General features: G+C 36.1%; 1 protein-coding gene across 1 annotated transcript; it reads left to right on the forward strand.

Moving 5' to 3' along the window:
- The first annotated feature begins 240 nt into the window (after window positions 1-240).
- On the forward strand, window positions 241-20,395 carry LOC126824677 (inactive peptidyl-prolyl cis-trans isomerase FKBP6). The gene is made up of 14 exons (XM_050553997.2): window positions 241-351; window positions 5,867-5,975; window positions 7,099-7,311; window positions 7,899-7,988; window positions 8,683-8,814; window positions 9,663-9,733; window positions 10,353-10,412; window positions 11,764-11,823; window positions 13,056-13,253; window positions 14,793-14,902; window positions 15,535-15,614; window positions 16,270-16,345; window positions 17,700-17,826; window positions 18,870-20,395. Exons 1-14 carry the CDS (start codon window positions 334-336, stop codon window positions 18,942-18,944), a joined length of 1,419 nt encoding a protein of 472 aa, XP_050409954.2. The 5' UTR covers window positions 241-333; the 3' UTR covers window positions 18,945-20,395.
- The last annotated feature ends 824 nt before the right edge of the window (window positions 20,396-21,219 follow it).

Raw genomic sequence — 21,219 nt, forward strand, 5'->3', positions numbered from 1 at the left:
CCGGATTCGGCGTTTTCTTTCAGTTGTCTTTTTTGAGATTTTCAAATAAATTTCTGATCCGTTATAATCCGATTCTGCCCAACCCCTTTAATATCCCGTTGTTTTTGTTGGAGTTTTTTTTTTGGGAGGTGGGGGTAAACAGCGATACAAATTCTAATATCATATTATTTCGTTTTTCGTTTCTTTGAATCTAATTTTACTATTTCGTTTTTCGTATCTTTTATCCATAATATTGTGTTGCCGTAAACTCCCACGTGACGTAGAATGGCTCGACTTTCGGTTTACTGAAGAAAATACCCGTGCGTGATTTCCGAAAAACAAGAAGTTTTCAACATGAATGCGCTTTATCCAGTAAGTATGAACAAATCGTATTGTTTGGACGCAAATCTTGGATTTATAACTGAAAACGTTTCCAAGCTTGATAGTTTTAAAGCTGGGAAAATTAATTAATATTTTTTCTTTGAATCAAGTCGTCGAGACAGGATGGAAAACTATTGGGCCTCCCTAATTTGCATGACGAATGACAAGCGAATGACAAGGAATTTCTAAGCAACAACTGCTCCCTTTAGGCTAATATAATTCAACTACCGTATTGGGTTTAATAACTATAAACTTATTTTGTCTTTTTTGGAGTAATTAATATTTTATTTCAATTGCATGAAACTGATCTGGGAACAGCATGTATCACACTAGATAAGAAACATCATCTCTCAACCTTCCGTCTCTAGATCTTTGTTACTCACTTTGTCATTCCTCGGGACGGTGGATATGTCATCCAGTTTGTCATTTTTCCGGTGAATCTGTGTCATTCTCTGCCATTCGCCTGGTGATTTCTGTCATTCACTTTGTCATTCGTCTGGCGACGTTCTGTCATCCACTTAGTTTGTCAGTCGTCTGGTGGACCTCCATATGGGGGTGGGGGGATTTACCGAAAATTTTCTTTGTTCACCACACGAATGACAAAGTGAATGACATAGGTTCACCACACGAATGACAAACAAAATGACAGAGGTCCGCCAGACGAATGACAGAGGTACACCAGACGAATGACAAAGAATGACAGAGGTACAACAGACGAATGACAAACGGAATGACACGGGTTCAACACGCGAATGACAAACAAAACAACAGAGACGAATGACAAAGAGAGTGACAGAGTTTCACCACATCAATGACAGAGGTGCACCAGACGAATGACAAACAGAATGACAGAGGTTCACCACACGAATGACGAACAGACATTAGAGACTTTTGGCAAGCGGAATTTTCCCATCCGTATCACGTATCCGTATCGTATACGTGATACGTTGCGTCAAGGTAGTTATAGAGTTTTGGCAGATTTTTGCGTCGCGTACGTATGCGTCGATGAGCTGAGCTTAGTTCTATTATAACAGCATAATGGCAGATATCTACCAAGATCACCACCAGTACTAGTCAAGTGCCTATTATAGTCTACAATTTCTCGGAGGGAATGAAGTCGCTCGGCAGTCGCCGAGCTATCAAACAAAATAAATGTCGAATCTTATTAAAAATCTTCGACTCGACTGTAATTTTTGGTTTCACTAATGTATCATTTCAGAAAGTTTTTACCCCTTTACCACAGAATAAAATCTTTTTGAGATTTGCAAGGTTCAGCCTCCCTAATTTTGCACGTAAATCAACCATCATGGTTAAAATCACATCAAATATACACCTTCGTGTTCTAGAATACACAAAGATTCATAATAACGCTATCATACAACATTTCAGCGTCTAAAAGTAGAAAAAAGACGGTAAAAAGACACGACAATGTTATACGGACCCTTTCCGTATGAAAGCTGTTCGATACGTTCTGCCGTATCCGTGTGCCGTATCATGTATGAGAAATACACACACATTGATGACGTCACACGCAAAATTCCATACGGATACACGATACGGACCAGAAATTTACGCTTGCCAAAAGTCTCTATTAGGCCGGCGAACCCGTATCATTCAGTTCGTCATTCGTCTGGTAAACTTGTCATTCTGTTTGACATTCGTGTGGTGAACCTCTGACATTCTCTGTCAATCATGTGATGAACCTATGTCATTCGTCTGACGAACCTCTGTCATTCTGGTTGTCATTCGGCTGGTGCACCTCTGTCATTGGTGTTGTGTAACTCTGTAATTCTGTTTGGCATTCGTCTCGTGAACCTCTGTCATTATGTTTGTCATTCGGGTTGTGAACCTGACATCCTCTTTGTCATTCGTCTCGTGAACCTATGTCATTCTGTCTGTCATTCGTCTGGTGTACCTCTGTCATTGGTGTTGTGAACCTGTGCCATTCTGTTTGTCATGTCTGGTGAAACTTTGTCATTATGTTTCTCATTCGCGTGTTGAACCTGTCATTCCATTTGTCATTCGTCTGGTGTTCCTTTGTCATTGGTGTGACGAAGCTCTGTCATTCTCTGTTATTCGTGTGGCGAACCTATGTCATTCTGGTTGTCATTCGTCTGGTGAACCTCTGTCATTTTGTTTGTCATTCGTTTGGTGAACCTCTGACATTCTCTGTCATTCGCGTGATGAACCTATGTCATCCGTCTGACGAACCTCTGTCATTCTGTTTCTCATTCGGCTGGTGCACCTCTGTCATTGGTGTTGTGAAACTCTGTCATCCTGTTTGGCATTCGTCCGGTGAACCTGTGCCATTATGTTTGTCATTAGTGTTGTGAACCTCTGCCAATCTGTTTGTCATTCGGCTGGTGTACCTTTGTCATTCTATGTCATTGGCGTGGTTAAACTGTGTCATTCTGTTTACCATTCGCCTGATTAAGCTGTCATTCTTTGTCATCGTATGGCGTATCTCTGTCATTCTGTTTGTCATTCGTGTGTCGAACCTCTGTCATTCTGTTTGTCATTCGTGTGTCGAACCTCTGTCATTCTGTTTGTCATTCGTGTGGTGAACCTCTGTCATTCTGTTTGTCATTCGTGTGTCGAACCTCTGTCATTCTGTTTGTCATTCGCCTGGAGAACCTCTGTCATTTTGTTTGTCATTCGTGAGGTGAATCTATGTCATTCACTTTGTCATTCGTGTGGTGAACCTGCCATTCTGATTGTCATTCGTGTGGTGATTAAGCTTTGTCATTCTTTGTCATCGTATGGCGTATCTCTGTCATTCTGTTTGTCATTCGTGTGTCGAACCTCTGTCATTCTGTTAGTCATTCATGTGTCGAACCTCTGTCATTCTGTTAGTCATTCGTGTGTCGAACCTCTGTCATTCGTGTATTAAACCTTTGTCATTCGTGTGATGAACATGTTATTTTGTTTGTCATTCGTGTGGTGAACCTCTGGTATACCTCTGTCATTGGTGTGGTGAAACTATGTCACTCTATTTGTCATTCGTGTGGTGAACCTATGTCATTATGTTTGTCATTCGTCTGATGTACATTCTCTGTCATTCGTGTGTGAACCTGTGCCACTTTGTCATTGCAGAGCTACACCAGACGAATGACAAAGTGAATGACAGAAATCACCAGACGAATGACGTAGCGAATGACAAAATAAATGACACTGGTTCACCAACCGACTGACGTGAATTACAGACGAATGAAAAGTGGTCTACCAGACGAATAACAGCAGGGGTTCACCAGTCAAACGACAAAGTGACTGTCGATTCACCAGGCCGCCTATCAAGGCGAATGACAAAGAGAATGGCAGGTTAACAGGACGAATGACACCTAGATAACAAACCTTAATCTCTCAAAACATCAGTATATCTCAACGTTTTTAGCTACGTTCTCGTAGCTAGGGTTCACCAAAAGAATGACGAATCACGGTTTCGTTGACCAGACGAATGACAGGAGGATAACCGGATGGTTAACAAAGTGAATGACAGAGCTTTACCAGACGAATGACAAAGTGAATGAAATAAATCATAAGGCGAATGATAGACAATGACAGAGTAATTGGACGAATGACATAATTCCTCGAACGGGCGAATGACAAAGTGAGTGACACAGGTTCACCAAACTGATGACAAAGCGAATGACATATTCACCGGACGAATAACAAAGGTAATAACATAATTCACCGGAAGGACAAACGACAAAATGTTTGACACGGAGAATGAGGCAGCTTCACTGGACGAATGGTAGAGGTTGGTCAGACGAATGACAAAGTCAATGACAGTGGTTCAGCAGAAGATTGACAGAGAATGACACACGTTCACCAGACGAATGACAAAGAGAGTGACACGGGTTTATCGGACGAATGTCACGACTTCAACAGACGAATGACAAAGAATACAATAGATTCGCAGGACGAATGACAAAATAAATGACAGAATTAACCGGACGGACGAATGACAAATTGTGTGGCACAGACAATGACACAGGTTCACCAGACGAATGACAGAGAATACAATAGATTCGTAGGACGAATGATGACAGAATTAACCGGACGGACGAATGACAAATAAGTGTGTGACACAGACAATGACACAGGTTCACCAGACGAGTGACAAAGTGAATGATCGAAATTATCTCAGACGAATGACAGAATGACACAGGTTCCCTGGGCGAATGACAAAATGTATGTCTTATTACTAGATTGATTTTACTGGTGGATCGATGGTGGAGGCCTCGGTGTCACCACTAATAAAGAAAAAAATAAGTCGATAGTTATTAAACTCAATAGGCTACTGTCGTTGAATTATATTGGCCTAAAGGGGGCGGTTATTGCTTAGAAATTCCTTGTCATTCGTCATTCGCTTGTCATTCGTCATGCAAATTAGGGAGGCCCAAAACTATTTCTGTCAAAAGGATTCTATCCATAAGATTATTTTAGTATCTGTGAAATGCATTACTAAACGCAATTTCTACGGCTCATAGCACACTGGATGTCCTATATAGGCCTACCCACCTTCATTAAATTCAGGCCTACATGTGTAGTCTACCTGACTTTATTGCCTGGGGCCTGTTTCTCGAAATCTTAAAGGGACAATAACACTCTTGCTTGCTGGCTTGACAGCTCCAGAAAATAAAAAATAGCCTTATTCTAAGTACTAGATGTGTTAGTGTCATACCCGTTGTGTAAATTATCCATTAAATCCTATTTTACTTGTCCAGAGGGTTCAAAAATATTTTTAAATCCAAGTCACAGTTGAAAAGCTTTACGTCAGGCTTTTCAAATCATTTAGTTGAATTTTACCAATTTTTTAAATTAGGTGTGTTAAGATGAAAATTGTATCATCAATTAATTGGAATATTGTAAAATAGTGCCATTTGTTGACCATAATAAAGATTGGGACATATTATTCAGTTACAACAAGAGTGGTATTGAGCCAAAATTTAACTAAAGATAAAATCCAAATTTTAGTAGACACTTCAATTTTGATTGGCCAAGCACTAAAATCAATCTAATATTATCCAATCAAATTACTAAAATTTGGATTTTATCTTAGGTAAAATTTCGTGAAACAGGCTCCTGGTGTGGTTGGTTCAGAATTAAACCTGATTTTGTTTAAAATTAAAATTGCTTCTCTAAATCTCTGTTCATTTCATAACATCAAGCCAATCTTTTTGGAATTTATGTACATTATTTAAATTACTGTAATAAACGAATCCTATTGAATTTCAGCAATTTCTGGAGTTATGGCCCCTGGTTACTTTGTACAATGTTGTGACGCTTTAGACACTCTAGAGACAGCAGTTATTGTGTTCTGCTCCAACTGGGCTAATGAAGATGGGCATATGTTGTGCAGTCTGTTATATGAGGGAAATTTTGCCAAGACAGCGGCACTACAGTCTACTTTTATTTTGAATTCCAACTGTCAAGGGGATGTCACAAGTTATACTACTGGTCATATGTTTTGTTGGCTGGCATCTTACATTTATTATTGTTTCAGGATGATGAACCCACAGTAACACTAACCAATGGCATTGATTTGAATGATTTACGTAACCCAAACACAAATGGAATAGAATTTGAAGTCCAAGACGAGTCTAAAGATAAAGGTATGTTTAACGATGCAAAGTTACAATCTACAGGCATACTCACACGGCATATGTATTTTTCAAAACCATTTATATACGTTCATATTGAGATTTTTCCAAAAATACAACAAATATCATCCAAATTTTCATGTTTTCGAGGCCAATTTTAACAACCTGGTATATATTGACATCACTTTAGGCCGTCTCTCCAATATAGTTTGTCTGTTGTCCACATTTCATGTTAGCTTCAATTATAATCTCATCATTCTGAAATTTTTAAATTGTCATACTCCATCAAAGAGAAAAGCCTATTGATTTTCGACATATTTCAATAGTTATGCACATTTGTGACTAAATCTAGTTAGCACTTTAAATAGACATCAAATATTGGCCTATCTATTTGATGTTTATATTGAACCAATATTAGCCCATCTATCTGATGTTTATTTTATATTATTGAATCAATATTCCTTTTTAAAACGATGTAGTCTGCGACAAAATCCCTCAAATAATGGTCAGTGGCTTTAATGTTCATCCTTCATCAGTTTCTTGATTGATTGATGCAACCTATTCATCCTATAAACAATATAATTACCGGTATAGAAAAAAATACATTACAGTTCCTCCAAAATTTTTGCAACCGAAATCGTGGTGACGCGACGAAAAAAACCCACTCCGAATTCTCTTAGATTCCGCGGCGATTTTTCTCTAAGATTTGCTTGGGATCCACCATGTTTCGCTAGGAATTCACTGTGTTTTTCTAGGAATTCACCGTGTTTCGCTAAGCATACACCGTGTTTCGGTAAGAATACATCATGTTTTGCCATGCTTCCCGCCAGGAATTCACAATTGTCTATAATAAATTAAAGAGTTGTAATATAGTAATGCTGCTGTGAAAACGTGTAAATGCATAATGTACATGTATGTAAGAGCTAAAGTGGATAATCAAGGCTTTGTTTATTATCGGTTTATTACTGTAACAATGGTACTTGACAATCAAAACTATTTTGTCAAAACTTCAAACACTCATAATTTCGCTCAGAATAAAATACTTTGACTGCAATTTCTGTATTGATTTGTCAATTGTCAATCTTTAAACTATTATAGTAAGAACATCGTTCATACTGCATGTTGAATATTTTAGAGGATGACACGGATGTCTATCAGGTATTTAACCAGGATGATGTCTTTAAGAATATGTATCAAGATGATTACAGTCTGGATGAAGAAGAAATGGATCCGTTCGAACGAATTAAACTCAAGATGTCTGATATCAGCAGTGGTGATGGCGGAGTCATGAAAAGAATTTTATCTCCTGGTTCGGGGAACGTTGTAACACCAGAATCACTAGTCAGAGGTTTGTAGTCTTTTTATGTCTAGTCGTTTGGATGGTACAAAAAATCAAGGTCCTGTGTACACATTGGGGTGCACGTAAAAGATCCCTTGACAGTTGGAATTCTATTTTAGAGTAGGCCGTAGTGCCGCTGTCCGGGCAATATTTCCCTCATGGCACACTGTATGGCCTATGCCCGTCTTCATTAGCCCAGTTGGAGTAGAACAGTAGGACGTTAAACCCCATTTCATTTTATTATATTGATGTCGTATCCTATTAGGTCATGGGAGGGGGAGGAATGATTTACTGTACACTTTAGTTTATAAAGTCTGTCATTGAATCAAGTTGCTTGGTTTATTTTCCCTGCTTGTACGTGACATGGAGTGGAGTTGCCTATCCAACATCATGGGTTTTCTCTAGGTTCTTCTCACTGCTAAAGATGAAATATCGATAATTTCATTGAAATACAGGTGCAGGATAATGTCTGTATTTTAAGTTATGTTCTTGACAAGACATTGCATAATATATTGATACAATACTCGAACTAACGCCCTCATGCAGTATCAATGTATTACTTAATATTTAATTTATTATTTAATATATATTTATAGTCAACTATAACCTGTATCTAGAAGGAAGTGATGAACCATTTGATTCAACCAGATTGCGAGGAGAAGTTTTCAAGTTTCGACTTGGCCAAGGTTTGTGGCTTTCAACTGTTGTTATGAATTGAATTATGATTATTACAAATTGATGTGATAGTAGGCCCATGATCACAATTGTTTTGTTTTCTGGCAGCAGATATTTTACTTCTCTGGAACTGCTAGAATCACAAATGAGATTTAGATTATAGATTTCTTGTGTGGTTTTGGTGATGGGGATTTCAATTTCTTCATACAATGGTTATATCAAGATATGTTACATTGTATATTTAGTGGTTATATCTAGATATGTTATATTGTATATTTAATAGTTTTATCTAGATATGTTATATTGTATATTTAATAGTTTTATCTAGTTTTGTTATATTGTATATTTAATAGTTTTATATACTGTAGATGTTATATTGTATATGTAATGGTTATATCTAGATATTTTATATTTAATAGTTATATCTAGATATGTTATATTGTGTATTTTGTGGTTATTTCTAGATATGTTATATTGTATATTTAATGATTATATCTAGATATATTATATTGTATATGTAATGGATATATCTAGATTTTATATTGTATATTTAATGGTTATATCTAGATTTTATATTGTATATTACATTGGGAATGGTGATATATTCTATTTACAATGAGTATGGTGATATATTCTATTTACAATGGGAATGGTTATATAATTACAATGAGAATGGTGATATATTATTTATTCTATTTATAATAGGAATGGTGATAACAGGATTAGAAATAGCCGTATCATCAATGAAAAAGGGAGAGAAATCACAGTATATATTTACCCCAGATTATGGTTATGGTAAAATGGGGTGTGGTAACCGGATACCAGGAAATTCTGCAAGTAAGGAACATGTTAATATTCTTCCTCTTCGACGACACTCTTCAAAAAATGCCCATACCACCAATTTGACTAGATTGACAAACAACCTAGCATGCTTGCTCTCTTGGCCTTAATACATCCATTGCAGACTTTGATATGACATGACAATTCCAAAATGGCTACAATTATGCAGTGCCGCTGCCCAGGAAAAATTTTTCTCGTTGCCTGGCGTATGTCTTCCATTTCCCAGTCAGTGCAGAAAAGTAGGACTTTAAACCCCATTTCATTTGAATAATTGTGTAGTTACTGATCATAATATATAATAGGCATTGTCTGTGTAGAGCGAAGCTGATGTGATTGTTGTCAAATATAAAACCTTCATAATTATATTTTCTCAAGTGATACAAATTCTGGCCCCAAGTTCACAAAGCATTCTCAGACTTAAGTTGAGAATTTACTCAAAATTGGTCTCCTTATTTTAACTAAAATATAGACCTTTTATAAAACCTTTGTTGTTTTAATGTATCAAATACATCAATAAGAAACTATGTGCAAAGTTTCGTGTTTCTGGATCAAAGATATTTTTCATAATTAGTGATTGAAAGTTGAGTAAATTCTCAACTTAAGTCTGAGAATGCTTTGTGAACTTGGGGCCTGTTTAATGGGTGTGATTCAGTAAGTTGACATGTGCATTGCCAGTTTTGCCCAGTGTATCCGGTTCCAGTCTGAATTTATTTTTGATCAACAGTCTGAGGGGGACAGTTTTAGTTACGCTCCTGTGTTACCAGAAAAGAGCTTTGATCAAGCAGCGTGCTTCGTGCGATGCTTTAGAGCTTTACTCTACATTATTTTTTTTTTATATTTCGTAGTTTTAGGCGAAGTGGAGTTAATGAGTTTTGTAGAACAGGAAGGTGTGGATGATTTCTATAATATGACTGAGGTAAGATACTAACATCCATCCGAAGAACTAGACTATAATATGACAGGTAAGATACTAACATCCCATCTGAACAACTAGACTATAATTACAGAGGTAAGATACAAGTTGTGTCTTTTGCTAATTTCTGGGATCTTATTGTTTTTGATATTTCATCCTAAAATAGTTCGAGGTAGAATAAATGGGATGCCAGAAACTATTTACACTACTAGTATTGTATTGGTTACTTATAACACACAGATTGTCTATCCCTGTATATTCAAACACAAGTACACTACAGTAGTACTAGTATTGGTTATTGGTTACTTATAACACATAGATTGTCTATTCCTGTACCTTCAATAACAAGACCACTACTAGTATTGTATTGGTTACATATAACACAGTTATTGTCTATCCCTGTATCTTCAAACACATGTACACTACTAGTATTGGTTGTTGGTTACTTTAACACAAGGGTTGTCTATCAGTGTATCTTCAATAATATGCTAGCATTCGTTGTTGATTACTTAAAACAACTGATATGACCAGGGACCCGGGATATTGATGACCGAGATCTCTTGCTAAATCCTATGAATTATAAATTGTAAACTAATTATTTTTATTGGACATTGTGTTTCAGATTGAACGTAAGTACATTACTTTGGAACAGATTCTAAAAGTTTGTCGAGCACATAAAGATGTAAGTTATTTTGATCAGACTCGATTTATCCATGTGTGGTGCTGCTTGATAGACTGGTCCAGAACAGTTCATTGAGTATATTAGATAAACCGAAAGTAGTTTCTATCCTCGACCACACACATGTATTACAGAGCATTTCTTGGAGAATGTTTTACCAAAGAGTTTCAGCTCAATCAGTTTTGCTATTAGAGGTCCATTGTCTTAAAAGTTGACTAAAATTACTCCGGAAACCTTGTGTCTATTTTGTTCCCATCTGATTTTGAAATATATACCGGTATGCATAACTATAGAAATCATGGGCCTTTCTGGATTGATGCATACACACAGACGTCATCATGAGGGATCACGGTGGCTAAGTGGGTAAGACGCTGGCTCGCTAGTCTGGAGGTCGGGTGTTCAATCCCTGTATTGGCAGAGAAAGTTCATCCAGATTTTCCGCCGTGGTTTCCCCTTGTCAGTGATGCAGGACGGAGGCTCTGACAAGGACAGCTGTCTAGTCATTCTGAAGGATGAAAAATCGAGGTTCCATGTACACATTGGCGTGCACATAATAGATCCCTTGACAGTTGGAATTCGATATAAGAGTAGGCCGTAGCGCCGCTGCCCTGGCAAAATTTCCCTCATAGCACACTGCATGGCGTATGCCTGTCTTCATTAGCCCAGTTCATCTCAGTTTCAGAAGTCATCATGTCAGCTCATGCTTGGTTTTATAGAACTGTATACAAGTCGTCAGCTGAGAATTTTATTGTGTGTTTTGTTGATGATTAATGATGGGTAATCTGATCGTAGAATAAGGAAAGTTAATTATTCTGTGAGAATCGTATCAAATGATGAGGATATCTCATATCAGTAGAATAGCAAAGAACAAAGCCACTACACGGCTGTATTATAGAACAAAGCCACTACACGGCTGTATTATAGAACAAAGCCACTACACAGCTGTATTATAGAATTATAGAACAAAGCCACTACACAGCTGTATTATAGAATTATATTTAATCTTAGAAAAAAGATCTGCTTGTCAGACTCATAAGGCAATCAGGTACAAAGACCTGCTAGTCAGACTCAATTAACTTTCATGTTAAGAAAATACCTACATCCCTCTTGTCTTCATTAGCCCAGTCAGAGCAGAACAGTAGGACGTTAAACCCCATTTCATTTCACATACATCCCCAACAACATGTCAGAATAAAGAATTAACCAACATTAACCACTAAAGAAAATCCTGTATTAGTAATATTATATGGATAATCTGCAACTTGTGCTGGGTCGACATTGTGAATATCAACTTTTATTTTGCCATTTACACCTGCTGTAGCTAAAGACATTATTAATTGATTTTATTTCCTAGGATGGGAAAGCCTGCTTTCAAGCCAAACAATATCAGAAATCTTTTACACGTTACAAGAAGGTAAGTACCACTTCTCATATTTTTTTGGGAAAATAATTTGGGTTTTTACTTCAGTTTGGTTTTTAGTAATAATACAATATTATTAAACAAGATATTTTTCAACAGCCGAAATTTTAGACATGACGTTTAATTACTAATTCCACCTTCAGTCTGCTAACTTTTTAAACCGTTGATTTCCCTGAGTTTTGAAGCAGGACAAAGGAACAGTGTCTAGTCATTCGGATGGTGTGTAAAAATGAGATCCTGTGGACATGTTAATGTGCACTTCAATGATCCCCTGACAGATTGAATTCATTTGCTGTCTGGACAAGATTTCTCTCATAGTTCACTATGCCCTTTTCATTGGTTAAACCCCTTTTTATTTGTTCATTCATGGCATATAGAGATTATATCTTTTACTACAGACAGCGGATGTTCTAGAAATGTTATAATATAATAATACTATTTTTTACTACAGGCTGCAGATGTTATAATATAATAATAGTATTTTTACTACAGGCTGCGGAGGTTCTAGAAATTTTATAATAATAATATTTTTTACTACAGGCAGCGGATGTTCTAGAGATGTTTTGCTATAATAATACTATTTTTTTACTACAGACTGCGGATGTTATAATATAATAATAATATTTTTACTACAGGCTGCGGAGGTTCTAGAGATGTTATAATATAATATTAATATTTTCTACTACAGGAAGCAGATGTTCTAGCAGTGTTATAATATTACTATTTTTACTACATGCTGCGGACGTTCTAGAGATGTTATAATATAATATTAATATTTTTACTACAGGCTGCGGATGTTCTAGAGATGTTATAATAATGATATTTTTACTACAGGCAGCGGATGTTCTAGAGATGTAATATAATGATACTATTTTCTACTACAGGCAGCAGATGTTCTAGCAGTGTTATAATAATAATATTTTTACTACAAGCTGCGGACGTTCTAGAGATGTTATAATATAATATTAATATTTTTGCTACAGGCTGCGGATGTTCTAGAGATGTTATAATAATGATATTTTTACTACAGGCAGCGGATGTTCTAGAGATGTAATATAATGATACTATTTTCTACTACAGGCAGCAGATGTTCTAGCAGTGTTATAATAATAATATTTCTACTACAAGCTGCGGACGTTCTAGAGATGTTATAATATAATATTAATATTTTTGCTACAGGCTGCGGATGTTCTAGAGATGTTATAATAATGATATTTTTACTACAGGCAGCGGATGTTCTAGAGATGTATCATCTGAAGAATGAGAAAGAAGAAGAAAGTCAACAGAAGATGTTATTAAAACTTTATCTCAATCTGTCATTATGTTGTTTAAATCTGTGTCACAGTGGTCGAGCTATCAGTTATTGTAAAAAGGTGCTCGAGCTTGATAAAAACAATTGTAAAGCATTGTTTAGATTTGGAAAGGTAAGTGAGCCCTTATTATTGACTAATTGTCTTTGTTTAAAAATTTGTAAAAATCGTTTAAAATCACTAAAAAATCATCTAATTTGTCCTTATAAATTGAACACTCATTATCAAATTAATCAGTCAGCTTTAAACTGGTCACAAGTACAAATTAGATGATTTTGGGTGATTTAACTGATTTTTACAAAATTTTTAAACCAAGATTAAATGATACCCAGATTACAGTGGTGGTTGGAAAGGAGAGTGGGGAGACTCTATGAGGTTAGCCAGGAGAGAAATGAGACTCTATAAGGTTAGACAGGAGAGTGAGGAGACTATGCGGTTAGACAGGAGAGTGAGGAGACTATGAGGTTAGACAGGAGAGTGGGGAGACTGAGGTTAGACAGGAGAGTGGGGAGACTATGCGGTTAGACAGGAGAGTGGGGAGACTATGAGGTTAGACAGGAGAGTGGGGAGACTATGAGGTTAGACAGGAGAGTGGGGAGACTATGAGGTTAGACAGGAGAGTGGGGAGACTCTTATGAAGTTGAGCAGGAGAGTTTGGAGACTATGAGGTTAGACAGAGGTTAGACAGGAGAGTGAGGAGACTATGCGGTTAGACAGGAGAGTGAGGAGACTATGAGGTTAGACAGGAGAGTGGGGAGACTGAGGTTAGACAGGAGAGTGGGGAGACTATGCGGTTAGACAGGAGAGTGGGGAGACTATGAGGTTAGACAGGAGAGTGGGGAGACTATGAGGTTAGACAGGAGAGTGGGGAGACTCTATGAAGTTGAGCAGGAGAGTGGGGAGACTATGAGGTTAGACAGGAGAGTGGGGAGACTATGAAGTTGGACAGGAAAGTCATGTAGTGGGTTTGGGTCACCGAATGGTTCAACATATGTGCATTAGATCATATGGTCTTTCATTGAGTCAACTGGCGTGGTTTTGATTCCACGCTTGTACATGACAAGGAGTAGGATTGCCTGTCCAACCTTGTGTGTTTCTCCATGTCCTCCAGTTTCCTCTCACTGCTAAAGACCCTTATGCGTAAGCAAATTATTGAAATAATATTGAACTATATGTTAGTCCCGAAATGTCCTTGTTTGTGTCGTGGTCGGTAAACCCCATTTGTCTCTACCCTTGTGATGCTTGTAGTTGAAACCATGATACTCCACACAACGACAGACCAGATGATCTAAAGCATGTGCATTAGACCATTCCAACCCAGACCGCTCAAATACCTTGACACATGTTTTTATCTCATGGGTCTAGTAAAACCTATTCAGAGAGGTATAAACTGATCCCTTGGCAGTTGAAATTCGATATAAGAGTAGGCCATAGCGTCGCTGCCCAGGCAAAATTTCCCTTATAGCATACTGTATGGCATATGCCCGTCTTCATTAGCCCAGTCGGAGTAGGACGTTAAAAAAACCTTATTTCACTTAATTTCATTTCTATCCTGGTGAAAATCATGACTATTGCAAGGCACATGTTTTTTTCTTACAATGGCCTAATTAATAATGTATGATGGGATTTGTTTATTTATTTATGTTATTACAGGCGTTACGACAAGTACAGGAGTTTGATAGGGCGAGAAATTATTATAAACGTGCACAGAAACTTGAACCCCATAATAAAGAGATTAACAATGCTCTGGTTGAATTAGATAAGTGAGTTCCACAAATATTTATATTATATTCACAATATCTTACTTTTTTACTTGAGCATCTGGTCAATCAAATGTCATTCCATAGTTTTTATTACTTGAAATTAAAGTGATATTCTGATATTTTTGTAAAAACGTCAGTTGAACATACATTATGCAAGAGCTAAATTTGCTAAATGTTATCTAAATTGTTAATTAGACAATAATTAGCTTATTCATACCATAATCAACTAACGATGTCGTTGGTAGCCTGCGATATTTACTGGATTTGAATCCAATCTGCTGCTCAATGCTCATTGATGATAAAATCCAAAAATGGATAATCAAGACTATGTTTTTTATTGTACCGATTTTAGTAATGATGATCGAGGCTAGGCCTAAAATTCAATAGCTATTATCTCGGTACAGAGTGGAGCAATGAGAACTGCCAGCTCTTTATCTAATCTCCCAAAGTGCCCCTTTAAAATTAAAGTGATATGATATTTTTGTACACACATTAGTTCATATAAAGACGAAAGATTTTTGTTATTTAACAAAAACTATTATACAAGTTTCCAAACATTAACTCCCCAACGTTGGAGGTGGCTTTGCGTTATAAAAGGGATTTAACAAGGGGATTGAAATATAATGTTTCAGTATCGTGCAGAAAAATAAAGCAATAGAAGAGACATTTTGTCGTAAAATGTTTACAGCTTCACTCAGTGATGATAAAGAAGGTCAGTGGCTGTCGAGAATTTTTATTTATTAAAAAATAATCAAAAGTAAATCATTTCATTTTTTATACGCTCTTTATTGTCACCAACCGGTCTGTTTGTCGTCCTCAATTTCTGATAAATACTGTTAGGGTTATAGCCCTTGATCTCTTTAGAATAATTTAGAGACTCAAGTGATCATTCGATTGACTTGAAATGTATACATAGTGTTCATGTGTATGTTTCGTTGTCTGGCAACCTATCTTTGATAATTACGATCAAAGTTGTACCCCAGATCACTTAGAAAAATCTTGTGGATGTAAACACGAAAATGAAATGAGATGGAGTTTTAACGTCCTACGTCGAAAAATCCCAACAAACTTTCTCGACCCATGCAGGGATCGAACACGCAACCGCCAGGCTAGCGAGCCAGTGTCTTACTCAGTTACCCACCGAGGCTCCCCGGATGTAAACACAGTGTTTCTGTTCATGCTCCCATTATCTACAACAAAATAAGAATGCGGCAACCTCTGGAATGCTTATTAGATGACTTTGCTTCTGTTGGCATTTGTTTCATTGCCTGTCAACTTAATTTTATACTTTCAAACTCAACCATTAGTTTTGTTCATTTGTTAATGAGGTATGAAATAAGATTCCATTGTGTATTCATTTTTTTCAGATAAACCATTAGAATCAAAACCTGAACTAACTGGTATCAATCCTGGATTTCAAGAGAGTGTTGAAAACGCATTGAAGTAAGTTTGGTGTCGTAGACTGTTTTATTTGCACAATTACCTTTTTATACGCCCACATTTTCATGTGGACGTATTATGCCGTTGCCCCTGATGTCTGTCCGTCCACAATTTGTTTGTGGACACTCTACAGGTCACAATTTTTATCCGATTTTGAAGAAACCTAAAATATGGATCTATTTCACAAAGATCTCTGTTCATTTTGATACTGGCATGTATCGGACCATAACTTCATGGATTGTGGCCCCTGATTGTACGAAAAATCACATTTTTAGCTTCTGGACACGCTAGAGGCCACAATTTTCACCCGATTTTGATGAAACTTGAAATGCATGTTTACAACCCAAAGATCTTGGTTCCTTTCGTTATTCGCGCATTTCAGATCATAACTCCCTGAATTATGGTCCCTGTTTGTACGAAAAATCACGTTTTTAGCTTGTGGTCCCTGTAGAGGTCACTATTATTATCCGATTTAAAAAAACATTTGAATATATCACTGTTACACTATAATGTTGGATGAGTTCGAATCTCGTGAAAATCGGACCAAATCTGCCGGACAAAGTGGCCATACGCAAATAGTGTAAACATCTGGTATATCAAGGTTGTGGATCCTCTAGAGGTTACAATTTTGATCCAATTTTGATGAAACTTGAAATGCGTGTTTATATCCCAAAGATCGTAACTTCCTGAATTATGGCCCTTGATTGTACAAAGAATCACGTTTTTAGCTTGTGGTCCCTTTAAAGGTCACAATTTTTATCCGATTTAAAAAAAAAAAGGGTGAATATATCACTGTTACACATTAAGATCTTGATTCCTTTTGATAATCGTGCATATCTGGACGTAACTTCCTGGATTATGGCCCCTGATTGTTCGAAAAATCACATTTTAGCTTGCAGATTCTCTATAGGTCACATTTTTTTTTTCCGAGTTTTAAAACCATTTCAATATATCACCATTCCACCATAATTAAGGTTGAATTCGAATTTCGGGAAAATTGAAATGAAATTACCCAACCAAATGGCTGTAGTTAGTATGCAAATTGTGTAAAAGTATGTAATATGAAGGTTGTGGACCCTCTGGAGGTCACAATTTTGATGAAACTTAAAACATATCTTTATATCCCAAAGATCTCTGTCCTTTTGATATTTGCACATTTCAGACCAGAACTTTCTGGATTATTGCTCCTGATTGTACAAAAAATCGCGTATTTTTTTTAGCTTGTTCTCTATCCATCTCTTGCAAAATGTGGTACTGGATGAAAGGTCTTACTGTATATATTTATGTATTCATAGCAAATATACGTTATGTGGAAATTTTCATGACAGCATTAACCATGCAATATTGTTTTTTACAGGGCATTTCATGATGATCATACTTCCATGGAGATGCCATTTCCACCAACACAGCTGACAGGACCAGAAGTCAACTGTATTTTAGAGACGGCTATAAAATATGGACTGGATGTTCGACAGTTTGGTTCGGTATGTATATCATTACAATGAAAGTATGGACAGTGTCAATTGTTTTAAATGAAAGTTCGAACAGTGTCAATTGTTTTAAATGAAAGTACAGACAATGGATAATCTGGTTGACTTGGTCACAGCTATTGGGGTTATGTTGGGATTTTATATCTGTAGGACAAGTCTTTTAATCTATAGGTAAAATTTGTCCTATAGGTTGCAGGTAACCCCTAACTTATAGAATATGTCCTACACATACTTGTCTAGAATTTGTCGTATAGGTAACAGATAAACCCTAAAGTATAGAACATGTCCTATTCATATAGGATTTGTTCTACCAACTGACCAGCAGGTCTTCTTAAAACAGAGTATGTTCAGCTACGGAACTTATTCTCTAAATGATTTGCTAGGATAAGTCTTAACGAATCAATTTACTAGTGTGACTACCCCTTAAAGGCTTATTATGTAAGAGCTAAATCTGCCTATCGCAGGTCTTTCTTTTGGCTTCAAATCTTATAATAGATTATTAATTAGACATTTACTCCCATGACAGGTCCATAATCAACTCCCATGACAGGTCCATAATCAACTCCCATGACAGGTCCATAATCAACTCTTATTGCTATCGGATGTTTGCAATTTTTAATGGATTGTAACTCGATCGCCATTTAATAATTTAATTTTTTAATGGATAATTGAGACAATGGTACTTGACATTCAAGACTATCTTGTGAACATTTCACAGCCTGATAATTTTGCTCTAAAAATGAGTAATTTGATGGAAATCTTAAATTTGTTCATTTTTTAATATATATATATTTTTGAACTATTATAGCAAGAACGACCAACTGGTTATCTAAATCTTAAATAATACAGAGTTTGCTGTATAGGATGTATCAATCTGCTAGTGTGATTCTGCCTTTTAACAGTCTTTGTTGTATAGGATCTATCAATCTACTAGTGTGATTCTGCCTTTAACAGAGTTTGGTGTACAATAATAGGATATATCAATCTACTGGTGTGATTCTGCCTTTAACAGAGTTTGTTGGTATTATCTATTTCAGGGAGGTAATATGGAGATGAAGATTATGAAAAAAAGACCTGATAATCCAATTAAAAGTAGTAAGGAGAAGTGGTGATCATCCAGTCTTATAAAGACTGAAATACTTTGTATGAGAACAAGCTTTTGGCTACATTTGCAAGGCACTTGGTGGTACAAAGGTTTTAACAGGTGTAAATAGAACCATTTTACAACACAAATCTGCTGAACTGTGGTGTAGAGAAATTTACATTCACTTTTACAACTTACATGTATAGCTGTTGATATGTATGGCTGTTGACATATGGCCGGAATTCAGTTTTAATCCATTTTAGTTTATTTGAGAGAGTTATAGCTGTTGATGTGTGGCTGTTGATATGTATGGCTGTTTACATATGTAGCTGTTGACATATGGTCCGAATTCAGTTTTAATAAATTTTAGATAATTTAGTTTTTTTGAGAGAGTTTTGGTTTTAATTAGACTATCATTATCTCCTCTTTATGCGGATCTGGGCACTCTCCAGTATTTTAATTTTCATCAGCTATGTATGATTTCTGGTTATCGGAGATGTGTTGACCAGAAGAATGATGTTTTTTTTATTCCAACGGGCCTGGATAGAAAGATTTTAGTTTGACATTTTTTTTTAAAGAAGTTATCCTAGATATATTTTATAAATCGGATATTGATAAAATAAATAAATAAAGATAACAATATGGGATAAAAATTACTTAACTTTTATTATAACTATAATAATATTATCTTTTTTTATTTCATGTTTTTCAATTATTAAATATCATTAACGCTTGTTATTATATAAAAGTATTAAACATATTTTTATAGCACATCAGCATATTATGATTTTGTTATAAAATGATCATTTGTTTCGGGAAGAGTGGCTTCTTTTAAGTGTATCATAGATTATCCTATGGCAAATAGATTATTATTTTGTTGATTATCAACGTTTCCGTGGATTAATGGATGATCCCTGTGGATTAATGATGATTTCTGTAGTTTATTGACAATTTCTGTAGATTAATGATAATCCCAGTGGATTATTGATGATTCCCACAGATTAATGATGATCACAGTTATTAATGATCCCTGTTGATTATTGACATTTCTCATGGATTAATGATAATCCCTATTGATTATTGACGACCCCTGTGGATTATTACCGATCCCTGTGGATTATTGACGATTCCCATAGATTATTGACAATCCCTGTGGATTAATACAGATCCCTATGGATTATTGACGATTACCGTGGATTGTTTTCGATCCCATGGATTAATTAAGATCTCAGTGGATAGGTGACAAATCCTTGGGATAAGTGATGGTCCCCAAAGATTTCTACTTTCAATTAGTTAAAACTTGCCTTAAATCTATGTCTTGTTCTGAATCGTAGTACCTGAAAGATGAAGTAAAAATAAACTTCTTTAATGATGTGTTTTGTTTAATGCATGTAAAACTCCATATTTTTGTTATATCATGTTTTATAAAATATTTTATGTAAAAAAATAAATCAATTATGATATCTTTTGTTAACCTTACTTCTGGTTCAGAGTTTTTATATGTTAGAAAAACTATTATGAACTTGGGGTGGGGGGCACGAATGGATCAGTGGCGTGGCTTCTATTCCCTGCTTGTACTTGACAAGGAATAGGATTGCCTGTTCTGTCCAAACTCGTGAGTTTTCTCCTGGTCCTCCGGTTTCCTCACACTGCTAAAAAACCCTACATGCAAATAAATTGTTGAAAAAAGATTGATTCATATGTTGATCCTGAAATGAAATAGTTTGTGTCTAGTGGATGTTAAACTCCATTTCTCTCTAGCTCTCACTTCCGTAGGCTAATCATTTCATTACATGGGACTAGGTCACCAGGCTTTGAAATACTTGCACATGACAAAATGTCAGACTATGGAACTGAAAAAGAAAAGCCTGTTCAGGACAAGCACTAGATAACAAACCTTATCTCTCAACCCTCCATGTTTCGAGATCAGAAATGGTGCTATTAACTTCAACTTAGCACATGCGGGAGCAATTCGCACCCGGCATTTGTAAACAAAATTGTCAATATTTTTAAGCAAAACAACGATTGATTATTGTTATTTATAACATTTCTGCCACACCCAACTACAATTAAGCATATAATCCTACCTGAAATGGGTACAAATCCCCTCTTTTTAAATCAAAGCGACAGTAGATTGCTTTTTCCGACATTTTAAATTTACGCCTGTAACACATAAAGGCGGGGCCTCGTGTGCAATAGCCAAAGTACTAATCTGATCAGAGTTGCGCAGTAGTAATACGCAGTAATTATGAACGTCCGAATCAATTTTGATAAAAACAACGCTTGATTTACTTTATTGTCAA

The sequence above is a fragment of the Patella vulgata genome, chromosome 6 (genome assembly GCF_932274485.2).
Source record: "Patella vulgata chromosome 6, xgPatVulg1.2, whole genome shotgun sequence".
In the NCBI taxonomy this organism is placed as follows: domain Eukaryota; kingdom Metazoa; phylum Mollusca; class Gastropoda; family Patellidae; genus Patella; species Patella vulgata.